Source organism: Bos indicus, chromosome 24 (assembly GCF_029378745.1).
Source record: "Bos indicus isolate NIAB-ARS_2022 breed Sahiwal x Tharparkar chromosome 24, NIAB-ARS_B.indTharparkar_mat_pri_1.0, whole genome shotgun sequence".
NCBI classification, from domain to species: Eukaryota; Metazoa; Chordata; class Mammalia; order Artiodactyla; family Bovidae; genus Bos; species Bos indicus.
This window is the reverse complement of record NC_091783.1, coordinates 7,778,482-7,793,291: the sequence shown is the minus strand read 5'-3', so window position 1 is coordinate 7,793,291 and position 14,810 is coordinate 7,778,482. Positions and strand designations below refer to the sequence as shown.

The following is a 14,810-nucleotide window of genomic DNA, read 5'->3' as shown; positions in this document are numbered from 1 at the left end:
CCCTGCATTGGAAGTATGGAGTCTTAACCACTGGCCTGCCAGGGCTGTCCATAGGTAATCCTACCTTTTACCTCTTCTGTGCCTCCCACTCCTCGGCTGCATTAATGTGAACCATAATTGATGGGGCTAGTGTAACCACACAACTTGCTGGGCCCTCTGTGACTAAAACCAGAAACAAAAGGGAAAAGCAAACAGTGGTGGAAACTTTAGGGAGTCAGTCAATATTTCCTAATGCTCACTTTTTCCTAAATTCTGCTACTAGATCCTAGCTTGAGTAATGTCAGCCCTCAAGCCCCTCTCTTAAAGAAAGAAGAATTACTGTCTCATCTCAGGCAGCCACTTTTTGGCTGATTTTTTTTTTTTTTTTTTTCAACTTTCATCCCCATGCTGTGTTGATTCATGGGAGGACAAAAGTGTCGTGAACCATAAAGCCATTATTTTCCCACCCATCAGAAAAGATAAATACAGTTAAAACAATTTAAAGCACGTCAGTGAGAGATATAAATGAATAATTTACTCCAGGACTGCAGCCCTCCCGGCTACGTTTCTGCCGATGACAAGTATTTATGGCTGAGTTATAAACTTTTCTTTAGAAAGGCTCGGATAGAAATGCTTCCTGGTCCTTTCCTCAGAGCCAGGCGGGCAAGAGCAGGCGTTGATGTTTACAGTATGTCCTTTATCATGGTTGGGGTGGGGTCAGGGAGTGGGGAGACCAGGTAATTCCAAACCTAAATATCTGGGTCAAAATAATGAACATTTCCCAGTTTTTCCATGCTGGGAAAAACTCACAGTTCCTGACCCTCTCTCTAGCCAGCCCTGGATAGGTCACGGTAGATACCAGTAAAAGTTATCTGTGCTGAATTGCCCTATTAAAAAAGAGAAGTATTCAAGTTCACTCTAGGTTCAGACAGGATATATTCAGGGTGTGTGTGTTCCCACAGGATGCATGTGTGAATGGACAGACTCAGCATTATCAGGTCGATTCCAATTTTTGGCTCACGGTATGATGCAAATATCCAACCTGTCCCAAGCTAGATATTGAAAAGCACAGATTGAGAAGGGAAGCCTTGGAGTCTAAGTTCTGTCTTCTAAGTCTTTTCCCTGGAAGACCCCAGTACAAGACACTTGAACTTCTGGACACTTTTCTTAGCAACTGCAAAATGATGATGAAATCAACACCAGAGTGGCTATGGCGGTGGCTATAGATAAATCATGTAGAGGTGCTTTATATATTTAAGCATCACATAATGTAAATCATCAAGAGTGTGCTTATATTTTGTATGCATGCATTCAAAACAGAGTTAAGTAACTAACTTCTGTTCTTTCGTGTTGAAATTCCATGTTGTTCTAGTCATGTAAAACAGAGGGTGTTTGTTTCTGGAACTAGATTCACCTTTCTGGGGAAAGGTAAAAGGGGTGTTGATAAACATGTACAGGATGGCTGTCCGTTTCGGGGACCCCTGGAAATAACGGTAGCCTTGAGTTTGTTGAACTTTCCTGTATGCCTGCAATATGCATCAAGCGGGTTTTGGCATGGTAATATGATTCCAAGTTTTCAAAGGTCAAACTTCTTTGTGCAAATCAATTTTATACTCTCTGTATTTCAGAAACCTTTCCCTGTTTTATAGCAAGAAGGTCCTAGGGAATAAATTATTTGCAGAGAATTAAAGGACCATGACATCAACCTCTAATTTTTCTTCAGAGTGAATAGTAACTATTCCTCCTCAAAATAAAAGTATCGTGCATGTGGAATCCAAAGTACAACACAACACAACGTTGAAAATCAATTATACTCCAATAAAAATTAATTAAAAACAAGTATAATAAAATGCTGAAACTAAAAAAATATAAAAGTAAAATAAAATACGACACAAATGAACTTATCTATGACACAGAAACAGATTCACAGACTCAGAGAAGGGACGGATTGCCAAGGGTGCGGGGATGCGGGAGGGGTGGGTTAGGAGTTCAGGTTAACAAACGCAGAGTATTATGCAAAGAATGGATAAACAAGAAGGTCTACTGTATAGCAGAGAAAACTATATTCAATATTCTATAAAAACCATAGTGGAAAGGAATATAAAAAAGAATATATATACACATATATATATATATAAAGAATATATATGTGTGTGTATATATATATATTTGTATTAATATAACTGAATCCCTTTGTTGTACAGCAGAAAGCAGAGAGTAGTTAAAGAGCCTCTTGATGAAGGTGAAAGAAGAGAGTAAAAAAGCTGGCATAAAACTCAACATTCAAAAAATTAAGATCATGGCATCCAGGCCCATCACTTCACAGCAAATAGATAAGGAAACAATGGAAACAGTGACAGACTTTATTTTCTTGGGCTCCAAAATCACTGCAGATGGTGACTGTAGCCACAAAATTAAAAGACGCTTGCTCCTTGGAAGAAAAGCTATGACCAACCTAGACAGCATATTAAAAAGCAGAGGCATTACTTTGCCAACAAAGGTCTGTCTAATCAAAGCTATGGTTTTTCCAGTAGTCATGTATGGATGTGAGAGTTGGACTATAAAGAAAGCTAAGCACCGAAGAATTGATGCTTTTGAGCTGTGGTTTGAAAAGACTCTTGAGAATCCCTTGGACTGCAAGGAGATCAAACCAGTTAATCCTAAAGGAAATCAATCCTGAATATTCATTGGAAGGACCAATGTTGAAGCTGAAGCTCCAATACTTTGGCCACCTGATGCAAAGAGCCGGCTCATTAGAAAAGACCCGGATGCTGGGAAAGATTGAAGGCAGGAGGAGAAGGGGATGATAGAGGATGAGGTGGTTGGATGTCATTGCTGACTCAATGGACATGAGTTTGGGCAAGCTCTGGGAGATGGTGAAGGACAGGGAAGCCTGGCGTGCTGCAATTCATGGGGTCACAAAGAGTCAGACACGACTGAGCTACTGAACAACAACAAGAATGTTAAGACCTACATACATCTTGCTCACTTCCGTGCTGAATCAGTGTGCAAAAAAGAGTCAGTGTAGCAGCCCCAAGACCCCCATCCTTAGAAAGCCCTGCTTACAAGGTTTGCCTTTGGCTGATGTGTGGGAAGTTGGGTTTGGAGAGCATTCTTACCTTTTCTTAACTGCCAAGGTGGTTCGTTGAATCTGAACTATTGACACAATGTGGTTTATGCTAAACACCTGCTTTCTTTCTGGGACTCAGCCAATCCTGACTTTGCCCCACCCATCTTTTCCATTAGCTGATATTGCTTTGTATCCTTTCGCTCTACTAAATCAGGGCCATCTCTTTGAAATGCAATCATCAAGGAAGAGAGAGCCCATATCTTCCAGTTCTATGGGAAGACAGGAGTCTAAGGTCCAAGGGCACCATGCTTCAAGGTGCAAAACTACCTCCAGCTGCTTGAAAACATACATATAGTTGCATCTGCGGGACTCTATGAGAAGTTAAGATTTCCTTCTATCTTTGCAGTCTCTTAGTGGACTGCCTGTGACGCATATCACAATTCTAGTTTAATGCTTATTCAATAATAAAATTGTTTTCTTTCCCTTCTACCCTTGTGGAGCAGTTTTCCGGGTAGGGAGAAGATTTTGTTTCTAATTCTAATTCCCCAACACATTGTTATTACTGTTGTTTAACCAAGTGTAGCTCTACCTTACGGTGTCACTATTATGCTAATCCAAGAGGATATAATGGGAAAATTTTCAAATGTTCCACTAAAATCCAGATGAACATTTCACCCATGCAATAAGACATGGTGGGCATAACATACCATTGAAATATTTTATGTATTTAGCTGTTCAAATAAAGGTCCATAAATATGAGAGACTATAACTCTTCAGAATACTTAACATAGAAAAGAAACTTTTGTTTTTCCTGGGAGATTCTAAGGGTTAAGCCTTCACTGCCCTAATTCTGATAGCTAATAACTCCAGCTCTGGGTTCAGTGGTCGTTCATCATCTACAAGACCTAAAGGAAGAGCAGGATTTCAGAGGAAGAGGCGGAGGAGAGACTTAAAATGGAAGGAGGGTGATGTGGGGAACTCTGAGCTGATTCCAGGGAAGTTGCTCAAGGAAATGGAGCTTTCCCACGGGACGAGTGTACTGGGTGGGTCTGGTGAAGACCTAGGAGGCAGGTGGTTGCAAAGCTGAGAAGCCACTGGAGAGCTGAGCTCTCACCAGTTCTCTCCAGCAAGAACCTTCACTCGCCTTTGTTCAGGGGTTACTCTTAAAGTCCCCTTATCAGTTCCTGGCATGGACTGGACCAGCCCTCACCTCCACACCCTAATACCTGCTACCTGATTTCACTTGTCCTTCATGAGACTGATGCAAAGAGCCAACTCATTGGATAAGACCCTGATACCGGGAAAGATTGAGGGCAGGAGCAGAAGGGGGCAACAGAGGATGAGATGGTTGGATGGCATCACCGACTCAGTGGACAGGACTTTGAGCAAACTCCAGGAGATAGTGAAGGACAGGGAAGTCTGGTGTGCTGCAGTCCAGGGTGTCACAAAGTGTCAGTAATGACTTAGTGACTGAAGAACGTGAGACTGTGTGAACACCCTCCCTCACGTGACTTCACGATACTCAGAAGCCCCAGGAAAGGGGACGAGTCAGTGGGGAACTCACAGACACAGCACCTGGATGACCTGAGCACACGTAAGCACAGGGGCTGGAAGAAAATAGTGGGTGATCAAACCCCGCTTCCTCTGCCTACCCCTGCTCCATGTGTTGGTTCAGTAGGTGATCTATGATACCTACTCACTTCCCAAAAGGAAGAGCACAAGGCTGTGGAACTCTACTGTAGCCAGCTTCTCCTGTGATGCTGCTGTTGATGGCAGTAATGTTTTTTTTCCTTCTGCTTGGAGAAGTAATTCAGTGCTGTGGTTAAGAACAAGAACCCTGGAGCCCATCTTCACGGCTGTGAAACCCAGCCCCGCTCCTTACTAGCTATGAAGCCTGAAATAAGTTTCTTAAGCTCTTCATGCCTCACCTTCCTCATCCATAAAATGTAGATAATAATAGAGTTGTGGTGACACGGCATGACTAATTATCAGTAAGTGTTAGAGTGACTGGCACAGACATAAACATAATATGCAAGGCTGTCATACAGCAGCCAAGACAAAGCCTTGTGCCACTTAGTCCTTATAACTGCTATTTATAACTTTTCCCTTGGGTCCTTAGAAAACTTTATACCTCAAACTCTATGACATTTATAAAGGCGTATATATAAATGTGCTATAAATGTCATACAGATAGTTTCAGAATATGAAACAGAAAGCATTGGGCTGAAGATTAATTTTTCTGTACAACTTTAAGTTATGTTACACGAAAAAATTTACTAATTGCTCTACAAAACATGTAAAAGTCAATGCCTGGTTATAAGAAACAAGGGATCTGGTAATAATTTCAAAATCTACAGCTTTATTCTCTAGAGTTTAACTATTCATCCGTTCTCTCCATTTTTAAAATAGCCAGTGATTTTATTATAAAAAGAACTGCATGATTGGATTTCAAAGTTGATATCTTTACTTACTAGACCAGGAAGAAAAGACAGTCATCAACATAAAAGCAAAACAACTTGTTTTGATTAAAGTATTTGGGATTTGTGAGTTTCCTGTGAGTGTAAAATTGCCCACACAAGCACATGTATTTATTGAATGTTTGCCATCTGGCAGATTGTTCCTCCTAACAAATATTCACAGTTATCTTAATTCACAAATGCATACACACACATGTGCACACTAAAAGAGTGAAGAATTATCTCAATGCTCAATATAAAACATGAAAAACAACAGGAGAATAATTACACTTTGCAAGCCTGTATTGCTTTATATTCGTATACTTGCCTCCTATGTGGCCCTGATTTGGGGGTCATTTGCATATCCATCACATCCTTAAGATTCTTTGATTTGAAGTCACAAAAACATCCTATCCTTTGTTAACATCGTTTCTTCTCATCAACAATTACTCTTGACTTGCCCATGTCCATCATTGCAATGATAAGGATTTTCATCACTCACTATTCACCTTCACTAAAGCCATTTCACACTCCTGACCAGCGCTATGGAGAGCTTAAAACAGCTCAACCCTATATCCATGAAAGGAAGAGTTGCCTCCTGTGGGTTAATTAAATAAAACCACTTTAATATTTAAAAGATTATGAGCATCATAGTTACTTCTGAGTTTTAGCCAAAGTGAACTACATTCAATTAATTCTGAAAATAAGGTGTAGAGGGATCAATGGGGATTGAAAAATATTTATTTTATAAAAATTTATCCAAGCATATTCTTCTGTTGAATGTGAAAGGGTTAGTCACTCAGTCAAGTCTGACTCTTTGTGACCCAGTGGACTGTAGCCCACCAGGTTCCTCTGTCCATGGGATTCTCCAGGCAGGAATACTGGGGTGGGTTGCCATTCCCTTCTCCGGGGGATCTGCATGACCCAGGGATCAAACCCATGTCTCCTGCATTGCAGGTGGATTTTTTACCATCTGAGTCACCAGGGAAGCCCTATGCTGTTGAATAAATACCTTTAAAGAAAACTCTGAATCATTTCAGTATACATAACTTTACAATACAAATGGGGGGTTCAAAGATGTATCTCTACGGCTGACAGGACTGCATTTATTCTTCATTTCTTTTTCTTTCAAATAATATAGACTACTGAAAATGAACTAGGTCACCTTTGAATGCTTATCAAGGGTCAGGTCAGAACATGTTCGAAATATCTCAGTTGAAGTTGGAAGTAGTTGTCTGACTAATTGAACTGCAATACTTAAAACTAGAATTTCTATTAAGAATGAAATGCCATTAACCTTACACAAAGAACTGTCTTTTTAAAAATTTAAGAAGTTTTCTACTTGCCTTTGGGGAAAAATTCACACCATCATCTATGTTCGGTTCCTAATAAGGCTCTAAGAGATCATTATAAGCTGTTAACGATTCTCAGATGTTTTAAAATTTAAAAAAAAAAAAAATCACACATGACACGGAAGAACAAATGGCTATTTTGCAGTTGGAGTCATTAGACAGGTCTCTCAGGTAAATGTGGTCATGGATTTTAAGTGGGAGGAAAATCAGTACATTTTTCTGAATTTGAATTCCTACCTGAACTCTGAGTTTCTAGGGAGAGGAAAGCGTTATGAAAATTATTTAAAATTCAGGCTGAGGATAAAGATCCACTTTAAGAAAAACAGTTCTTAGGATTAGCTGCTTTCTAATACCATCAACTCAGGGATGCCCAGGTGCCTCATTGGTTAAAAAAAAAAAAAATCCACCTGCCAATGTTGATGATACAGGTTCAATCCCTGGGTCGGGAACATCCCCTGCAGGAGGAAATGGCAACCCACTTCAGTATTCTTGCCTGGAGAATGCCATGAACAGAGCAAACTGGCGGGCTACAGTCCATGGGGTCACAAAGAATCGGACATGACTGAGCGCACATGCACACACACACAATACCACCAGCTGCTTCGTGTACAGTAGTGATGATAATGAACAAGGCTCCTTATGCAAGAGCTCCATCAGATCATTTAACACGAGATTTTCAACATTTCCTTCTCTCTGATACTAACTTGTCACTATCATTATTCAGCTCAATATCTTGTTTATCTACACAAATATGGTATGTACAAAAAATGACTTCAGGCCGCAATTCCAGGATTGTGTGCTTTAGGAAAGATGAATAAATCAAGATGTAGGGCTTATAAAACAAACTGACTGACTGCTTGCTTTTTTTTTTTTTTTTAATTCAATGACTCGTAAAAGAAAGATGTGGGCAGAGGCAAATGTAAAGTAAAGCTGTGATGTGTGCTCAGTCGTGTCTGACTCTTTGCAACCCCATGAACTGTAGCCCACCAGGTTTCTCTGTCCATGGGATTTTCCAGGCAAGAATAAAGGAGTGGGTTGCCGTTTCCTCCTCCCAAAGTAAAGCTACAAGGACAAAAGAGGGCCATGACTGAATAGCTAACTCGTTTGTGATGATGGAAACAGTATGTTTCATCTGGATACCCAATTATCATCCAGAACTTTAATAACGACTAAACAGGCTAAAAACCATAGGTGGTCTGTACTGGTAGAAGATACTGAACTTGCAGGCAGCGACACCAGTGCTCTGAGACTCTAGTCCTGTGGTTCCAGCATATAAGCTGCCGTGACATGATTTTCTCTGCAGGAAGAGATAATAAAAGGCAGATGTTCACCATATCAGGTCATGGAAACAGATGTACCTGGGAGCCTGGCGAGCACCAGCTCAGACAGCCACCATGCCTACCATTTCAGGGTCTTTTCCAATGCCTACAATAGTCACATCTATTATAAATTCAGAAGACTCAGACAGAAAGTTCTGGATTAATAAATCCCTAAAAATCATATTTTATCTACAACTTCAAACTCTTTAGAAATCCAAATCAGCTGGGAAAAAAACGGAGTGAATTTTAGCAGAAACTAAGCCCAAATAAAGAAATGAAATTAATTCCTCTTCCTTAATAGTTTCATAGTCCAACTCAGGAGCACAGAGTCCAGAGTCAGTGATCTCCGCAAGCCATTAGAGGCAAGATTTAGAACCCAGAGAAGCTACTCCTCAACACTACCCCTGTGTTGACCCATACCTCACAAAGATCAGGAAAGAGTCTCTTGGCTGTGGGCCCATGATTTCCTAGTGAAAACTTCTGCAATCTTCATTTACAAGTTCCATCCTCCACGTCTATCAATTAGTAATTACACACCATTAATACAGAATTGGAAGGACCGATGCTGAAGCTGAAGGTTCGATACTTTGGCCACCTGATGCGAAGAGCTGACTCACTGGAAAAAACCCTGATGCTGAAAAAGATTGAAGGCAGGAAGAGAAGGAGACAACAGAGGATGAGATGGTTGGATGGCATCACCGACTCGATGCACATGAGTTTGAGCAAGCTCTGGGAGTTGGTGATAGACAGGGAAGCCTAGTGTGCTGCAGTTCATGGGGTCCCAAAGAGTCGGACACAATTGAGCGACTGAACTGAACTGAATACAGAATATGCACAACAAGAGAAGTTTAAAAAGAAGATATACTTTTTGAAAGATATATATGTAAATGAAGCTCATGAGAATTTTCTCCCCAAACATTCCAATGGATCTTCTGAGAGCTCAGGTTTCTTTTGATTAGCAATCACTAAATCTCAAATGTTAAGTGTTGATGAAGAAAACCCAGAAGCAATCCAGCTAGAAAACTGGAAAATGAAATGGACACAGTTTGTACTAGAACACACAGGAATATCGGCATGCACAGCATGGGTCAAGAACACTTACTAAGCATACTCTGGAAGGATACTTTGACATCTCTAAGCAGAGATATCATGATCCTCAATCTCAAGTAATTTCTAATGTAAGGGTCTGGGTCATTGCAAATAGATGCAGTTATTCAATAACTTGAGGTTATCACCTTTCCTGCTATAAAAGTTTGAAAAATTAAAGCTGCTTAATGGTTCAATGTCAGGGAATCATTTGAAATTATAGATTCATGAAGATGGTGAGATCTGACCGAAACTCTAAAGGAAACGAGGTAACTGTGGTGAGAATGAGTAAATGGGTTAGGAAGAAGAGAGAGTAGGAAGGTGTGAGTGACTGTGGAGGTGGTGACAAGCACAGGCTGACATTCTCATCTGACCAACATCTTTCCGCTTCGCCAGGCTACGTGTGCCCAGCCGAGTGGTAGGGGACCTGGGGCCCATCACCAACTTGTACATGAGCTTGGATCTGCATTGGTGCAGAGAAGGGGAACCTTTTTCTAATTTATATGCCATTTGTAATTTGTCTATCAAACTGTGGGCTCCTGTTTGTGGGCCAAAGACCCAGAATGTGACAGTGGCAGTCCATTTGAGAGCCCCCTCACTGATGCCCTGACTGTTGCAACCAACTCTTAGCTAATTTCCTTTGTCTCCAATGCCTCTTTCTTATTCTATACTACTTGATTGACACATCCTTAAATACTACCTTGTGCCACCTGTGATAAAGAATTGAGAGTAACTTTCATTGCTCTTATACAACATCCAGAATTTCACCAAGCTATCATTCAATTGAGACTACCTCCTGTATTAACCCATAACTCAGAATCTCAGCACCAACCTAGTCATTTGATTGCAATCACCTCCTCTGTCCATGGGATTCTCCAGGCAAGAATACTGGAGTGGGTAGCCATTCCCTATCTGGGGAATCTCCCCAACCCAGGGATCGAACCCAGGTCTCCTGCATCGCAGGCAGGTTCTTTACCATCTGAGCCACCAGGGAAGCCCAACACACACAACTCCTCCTTCCCCACACGTGCTGTGTAAGTCCCCAGATTCTGTTTTAACTCTTTCTTCTGCTCTGATCATCAAAGTCTTATTTGAAACTTGATGGTTCAGCTAAATACCCTCATTAGTGGGAAAAGATTGGAGAAGAATACTTCTTAACAGAGTTAGAAACAGGTCTTCTCCAGAAACTTTCTGAGACGACTGCTTTCACGTCTTTGATCCCCCTTCTTTTTATAATCAAAAACAACTGTAGTCAGAATGCTATTTAGTTAATATTAGAAGACCTCAAAAATCCTTCTGATGAAAGTTAAAATACTTTTCCCATGACTAGTGAAAATCCATAGGATATTAAGGGTCCAAATTAATTTTGGTCATTGTAGGTATACCAGCATTTTCCCCTGTTCCTGGCCCTTCCTTGGTCCAGACAAGCTCCAAATTCAGAAATTTCAGTCTGGATCCATTTTAGACTACTTACCAGGTCTTGAGTACAAAGAAGGGGAAACAAACATTTCATTCCGCAGAGAAAATGTTTCTGCCACTTTCTGCCTCTGTTCAAAATAAGTCAAGGCCTGGATATACGATGTATCAGTTGATAGCGTATCATCTTTTTGGTGACCTCTCAGTACCTGGTACTTGTCTGAAGATGAACGCAAGTGGGCAAAATCAGGGGAAGAGGCATGTGTGTGTATGTGTGTGTGTGTGTGCACGCATGCATGGGTGTATGTGTGTGTGTGTGCATGTGTGTGTATGTGTGTATGTGCGTGCATGTGTGTGCATGCACATGTGTGTGTGTGTGCGTGCGTGTGTGTATATACATGCATGTGCGTGTGTGTCGAATACGAGAGTCATGAAAATCTCTTTTGGATCCCATGAAAAAAGTTGATGGGAGCTCACAAAAGGATGCCCAGCAGTTTACAAAATCTGCGTCACCATCACCTTTCCCTTGACAGTTGAAATAAATTAGATCGCCTCCACATCTCATACCTGTCTCTCTGCTTTCATCCCTACATTGATTTTTGACCGAACAGCCCTAGGACTTGAAATAATCAAATCATATCAAAGAAATACAAGTGATCTATTTTTGCTTTCCATCTGATTTTTTTTAACCTTCAATCTTTACTTACAGTTATTTTGAAAAGAATTAAACCAAAATATTGAGTCAACAGCTATCATGTTCTGTCAATTATAATGTTTTACTAATGGGCCCAGTTGATATTCTTTCAACCTGTCAATTGAATGTCAAAAATCCATTTTTTAAGTATTCAAAACACTTGAACCCTAACTATACTGATCATTACATTCAGTCATTTTCAACACTGTCTGTGGCTTATTTACAGAGAAAAGAAATAGCTGTGTGCAAGGAATTTAGCCATGTTTGGATAAGTGAAAGACATTTTTATTAATTATTTAGAGTTAAATAACTATACCTCCTAAGAATCCATTTTTCTCTAGGATTTAAGATGTTTATAATAACTTTTTCAACATATAATGGCCAAGATCTTATTTCAGATGTGTTTGAAAATGGTTATGACATTTTCTGAAGAGAATATTCTCTTACCTTGGTCTCTGAGAGAAGATTTGTGTGTTTATTGTTTAGTCGCTAAGTCATGTTCGATTCTTTGCCACCCCATGGACTGTAGCCTGCCAGGCTCCTCTGTTCATGGGATTTTCCAAGTAAGTATACCAGAGTGATTGGTCATTTCCTTCTCGAGGGGATCTTCCCCACCCAGGGATTGAACCTGCATCTCCTGCATTGGGAGGTGGGTTCTTTATAACTGAGACACCAGAGAAGCCTTAATGATTGCTTTTATTCTTTCTTTCTCTGGCCAGGTGTTAAAAACACTTCTATAATGCAAGAGTATTTCTTCAAGGCAAGAAGTATTTTCTCTATATGTATGAAGGAATGAAGTCAACATTTAAAATGAAGAACCTCTGTTAATTTTTCTCCCCTGAATATTTCCTCCCTCCTCAACATTCCATTAACCCTCTAGTTCACTTGAGAAGCAAAGAAAGCTTTGATGCTGTCCAAAGTGATTATGTACTGACAACTGCTAACCTCTGGCCAAGAACATCCTTTGCACACACAGCTGCCGGGGCGCAGCTGCGGAGGCTGCTGTACACACTAAACCTCCTCTTCTTCCCGAAGCAGGAAGGCACTCTGGCCGGCAGCGTGAGCAGCGTGTATGCAGGGCAGCCACATCCTAGGAAGCCTCAGCTCAAAAGTCTACACACAGGCTGAAGCACACGAGGTGGCTGGAAGCACACGAAAGTAATGGAGAAAGAGATATGGGTGGATGGAGAGAAGGAAGGAAGGAGGAAAGGAGGGAAGGAAAGCAGAAAGGAAGGAGGAGGAGGAAAGTAAAGAGTGAAAATACAGTGAAATAAAATTTCTGTCATCAGTAAATATACATTATTTTCTCTGACAGGTTCCTCTGACATTATTTTCTCTGACAGACTTCCCCAGAGCCAGAAGGGGGAGTCTGAGATGGCCTTCCTCCTGCTAGGCTGTAACTCGGGCCTCTGGACTGACTTCTACACAGGTCCGTACAGGTCTCTCTGTATTTGCACTTCAGCAGGTGAAATACCACTTTTTCTTACTCTCACACAGGTTTTAGGGCTTCATTATGACACAGCAGACAAATGACTAATACTAAATAAGCACTGGGCCTTGAGCCAGCTCAGATGAGAAGCCTTGAAGGCGAGTTGCAAAGCTTCAAGGCCAGTCTGTTCCTGCTCCCAGGTCTGAAAACAAGTGAGGGAACCAAAGCTCTGATCTGGCAAAGGAGCAAGCACATTACCACACATGTATTACATTCTACTCAATGCTGATTCAGCAGACGCTAATCAAACATCTTCCCCGTCATTGCTGAGGAGCCACGAGGATGGTAAAACCCAGTCACCACCGTCAGCAAGTTTGAACAGAATTGAAAAGTTAGAAATTATATAGCTGAGGGGATTCCCTGGTGGCTTAGTGGTAAAGAGCCTACCTGCCAATGCAGGAGACACAGGTTCGATGCCTAGTCCAGAAAGATCCCGCATGCCAAGGAGCAACTAAGCCCGGGCACCAAAGCCATTAAGCTGTGCTCTAGAACTGAGCCACAACCACTGAAGCCTCTGTGCCCTGGAGACCATGTCCACACTAGAGAAGCCCCCGTGATGAAAAGCCCGCATGCCACAACTAGAAACGCTCGCTGCCACTCAAGAAAGGCCTGTGCAGCAACAAAGACCCAGCACAGCCAGAAATAAATTGATTAAATTAATAAAAAAAAAAATTTAAAGACACTTTTTAAAAAAGAAATTATATAGTCAAAACATATTGGATGTTAATGCCACATATTTTTCAGATGCACTGAATTTTTTAAAAGTTTTTGGAATATGACAGATCCAAAAAAAATCTGTGATTGACGGATCAGCAAGATAAAGAATAACATTCAGTAACTGACAACTTACCAAATTCAATCATTACAGGTATTTTGTATAAGAAAGTCATGAGAAAGACAAAAGAAATCAACCCACTCGAGCTTTTCCTATTTTTGACACGTGGAGACAGGTGCCACCCACTCACCATTGGTTACGGTCAATCTCATCACGAAGGTTTCTTTTTCCCCAGTGCTGGCTTTGAAGCCACAGCGGTAGAGTCCTGAGTCAGAGCCTATAACATTAGGCATGGTGACAAAGGCCTTTTTCATGCCCTTGTTGCAGTTGCTCAGTATCTGTCTTGGGTACTTGGACGTGTAATTTCTTCCTTGGGACAAGTTGCAGCTTATTAAGAGGTCAATCTGCTGGGGCTGGATCTTTTCCCATGACACTTCTTCTAACAGATGGTTCTCTCGAGGCTCACAGGTGAGCGTGATGTTTTTTCCAGGTTCTGAGACCATCTGGCTATTTGGTGGCCCAGCATCCTCAAAATTGTCTGAAAAGAACAAGCAAGTGATTACATTTTGGTCCTCGAGTTCTTGGATATAAGGGTGGAGAAATCCAGAAAGCTCTATGAAAATGATGATTAATGATGTTATTTAACATAGTCTCACTGAGTGTAAATGATACCTTTACACCACATTTTTTATAAGAAAAGGATTTTTGAAAGAGGCTGGAACATAAATAGAAAAGAGGATGTGGTTGTTCACACATATTCCTTTAAGATTTCCTTGGTTAACCATATAATAGGAACATAACTGAACCCCCTGGAGTTTTTCTTGGTAGTGATCATATCAAAAGGCTCAATTTCACAAGACTGTTCTGTGGTGATGCTAGGCTGGTGACTCAAGTGTTTGAGTATCAAATATACAGATTGTAACCTTACTGATTGAGACTTTAATGGCCATAAAAGAAAGAGCAAATCATTGTCACAGAATATATACATAAACTCATCTTTCAGATATACAGGTTGTCTTATGCATAGATAGAGCAGGAACCCACATGTGATATGAATTCCTGGAAACCAAGAAAGCTCTCTAATACTTCCCCACCTCCCTATCACCATAGCTGGCAAACCCAGCACACAGTGCTCAGGAAATCATTACCAACTATCTAAGTCAGTAGTTCTTAT

At 40.9% G+C, this 14,810-nt stretch overlaps 1 protein-coding gene across 3 annotated transcripts in view; it reads right to left on the bottom strand.

The window, feature by feature from the left end:
* The window catches only part of CD226 (CD226 molecule), a 114,182-nt gene that overhangs the window by 18,102 nt on the left and 81,270 nt on the right, over positions 1-14,810 (bottom strand). For all 3 annotated transcript variants that reach the window (XM_019986993.2, XM_019986992.2, XM_070778678.1), the window contains exon 4: positions 13,827-14,174. In XM_019986993.2, the coding sequence (XP_019842552.2) occupies positions 13,827-14,174 (348 nt within the window). The remainder of the gene's footprint in view (positions 1-13,826; positions 14,175-14,810) is intronic.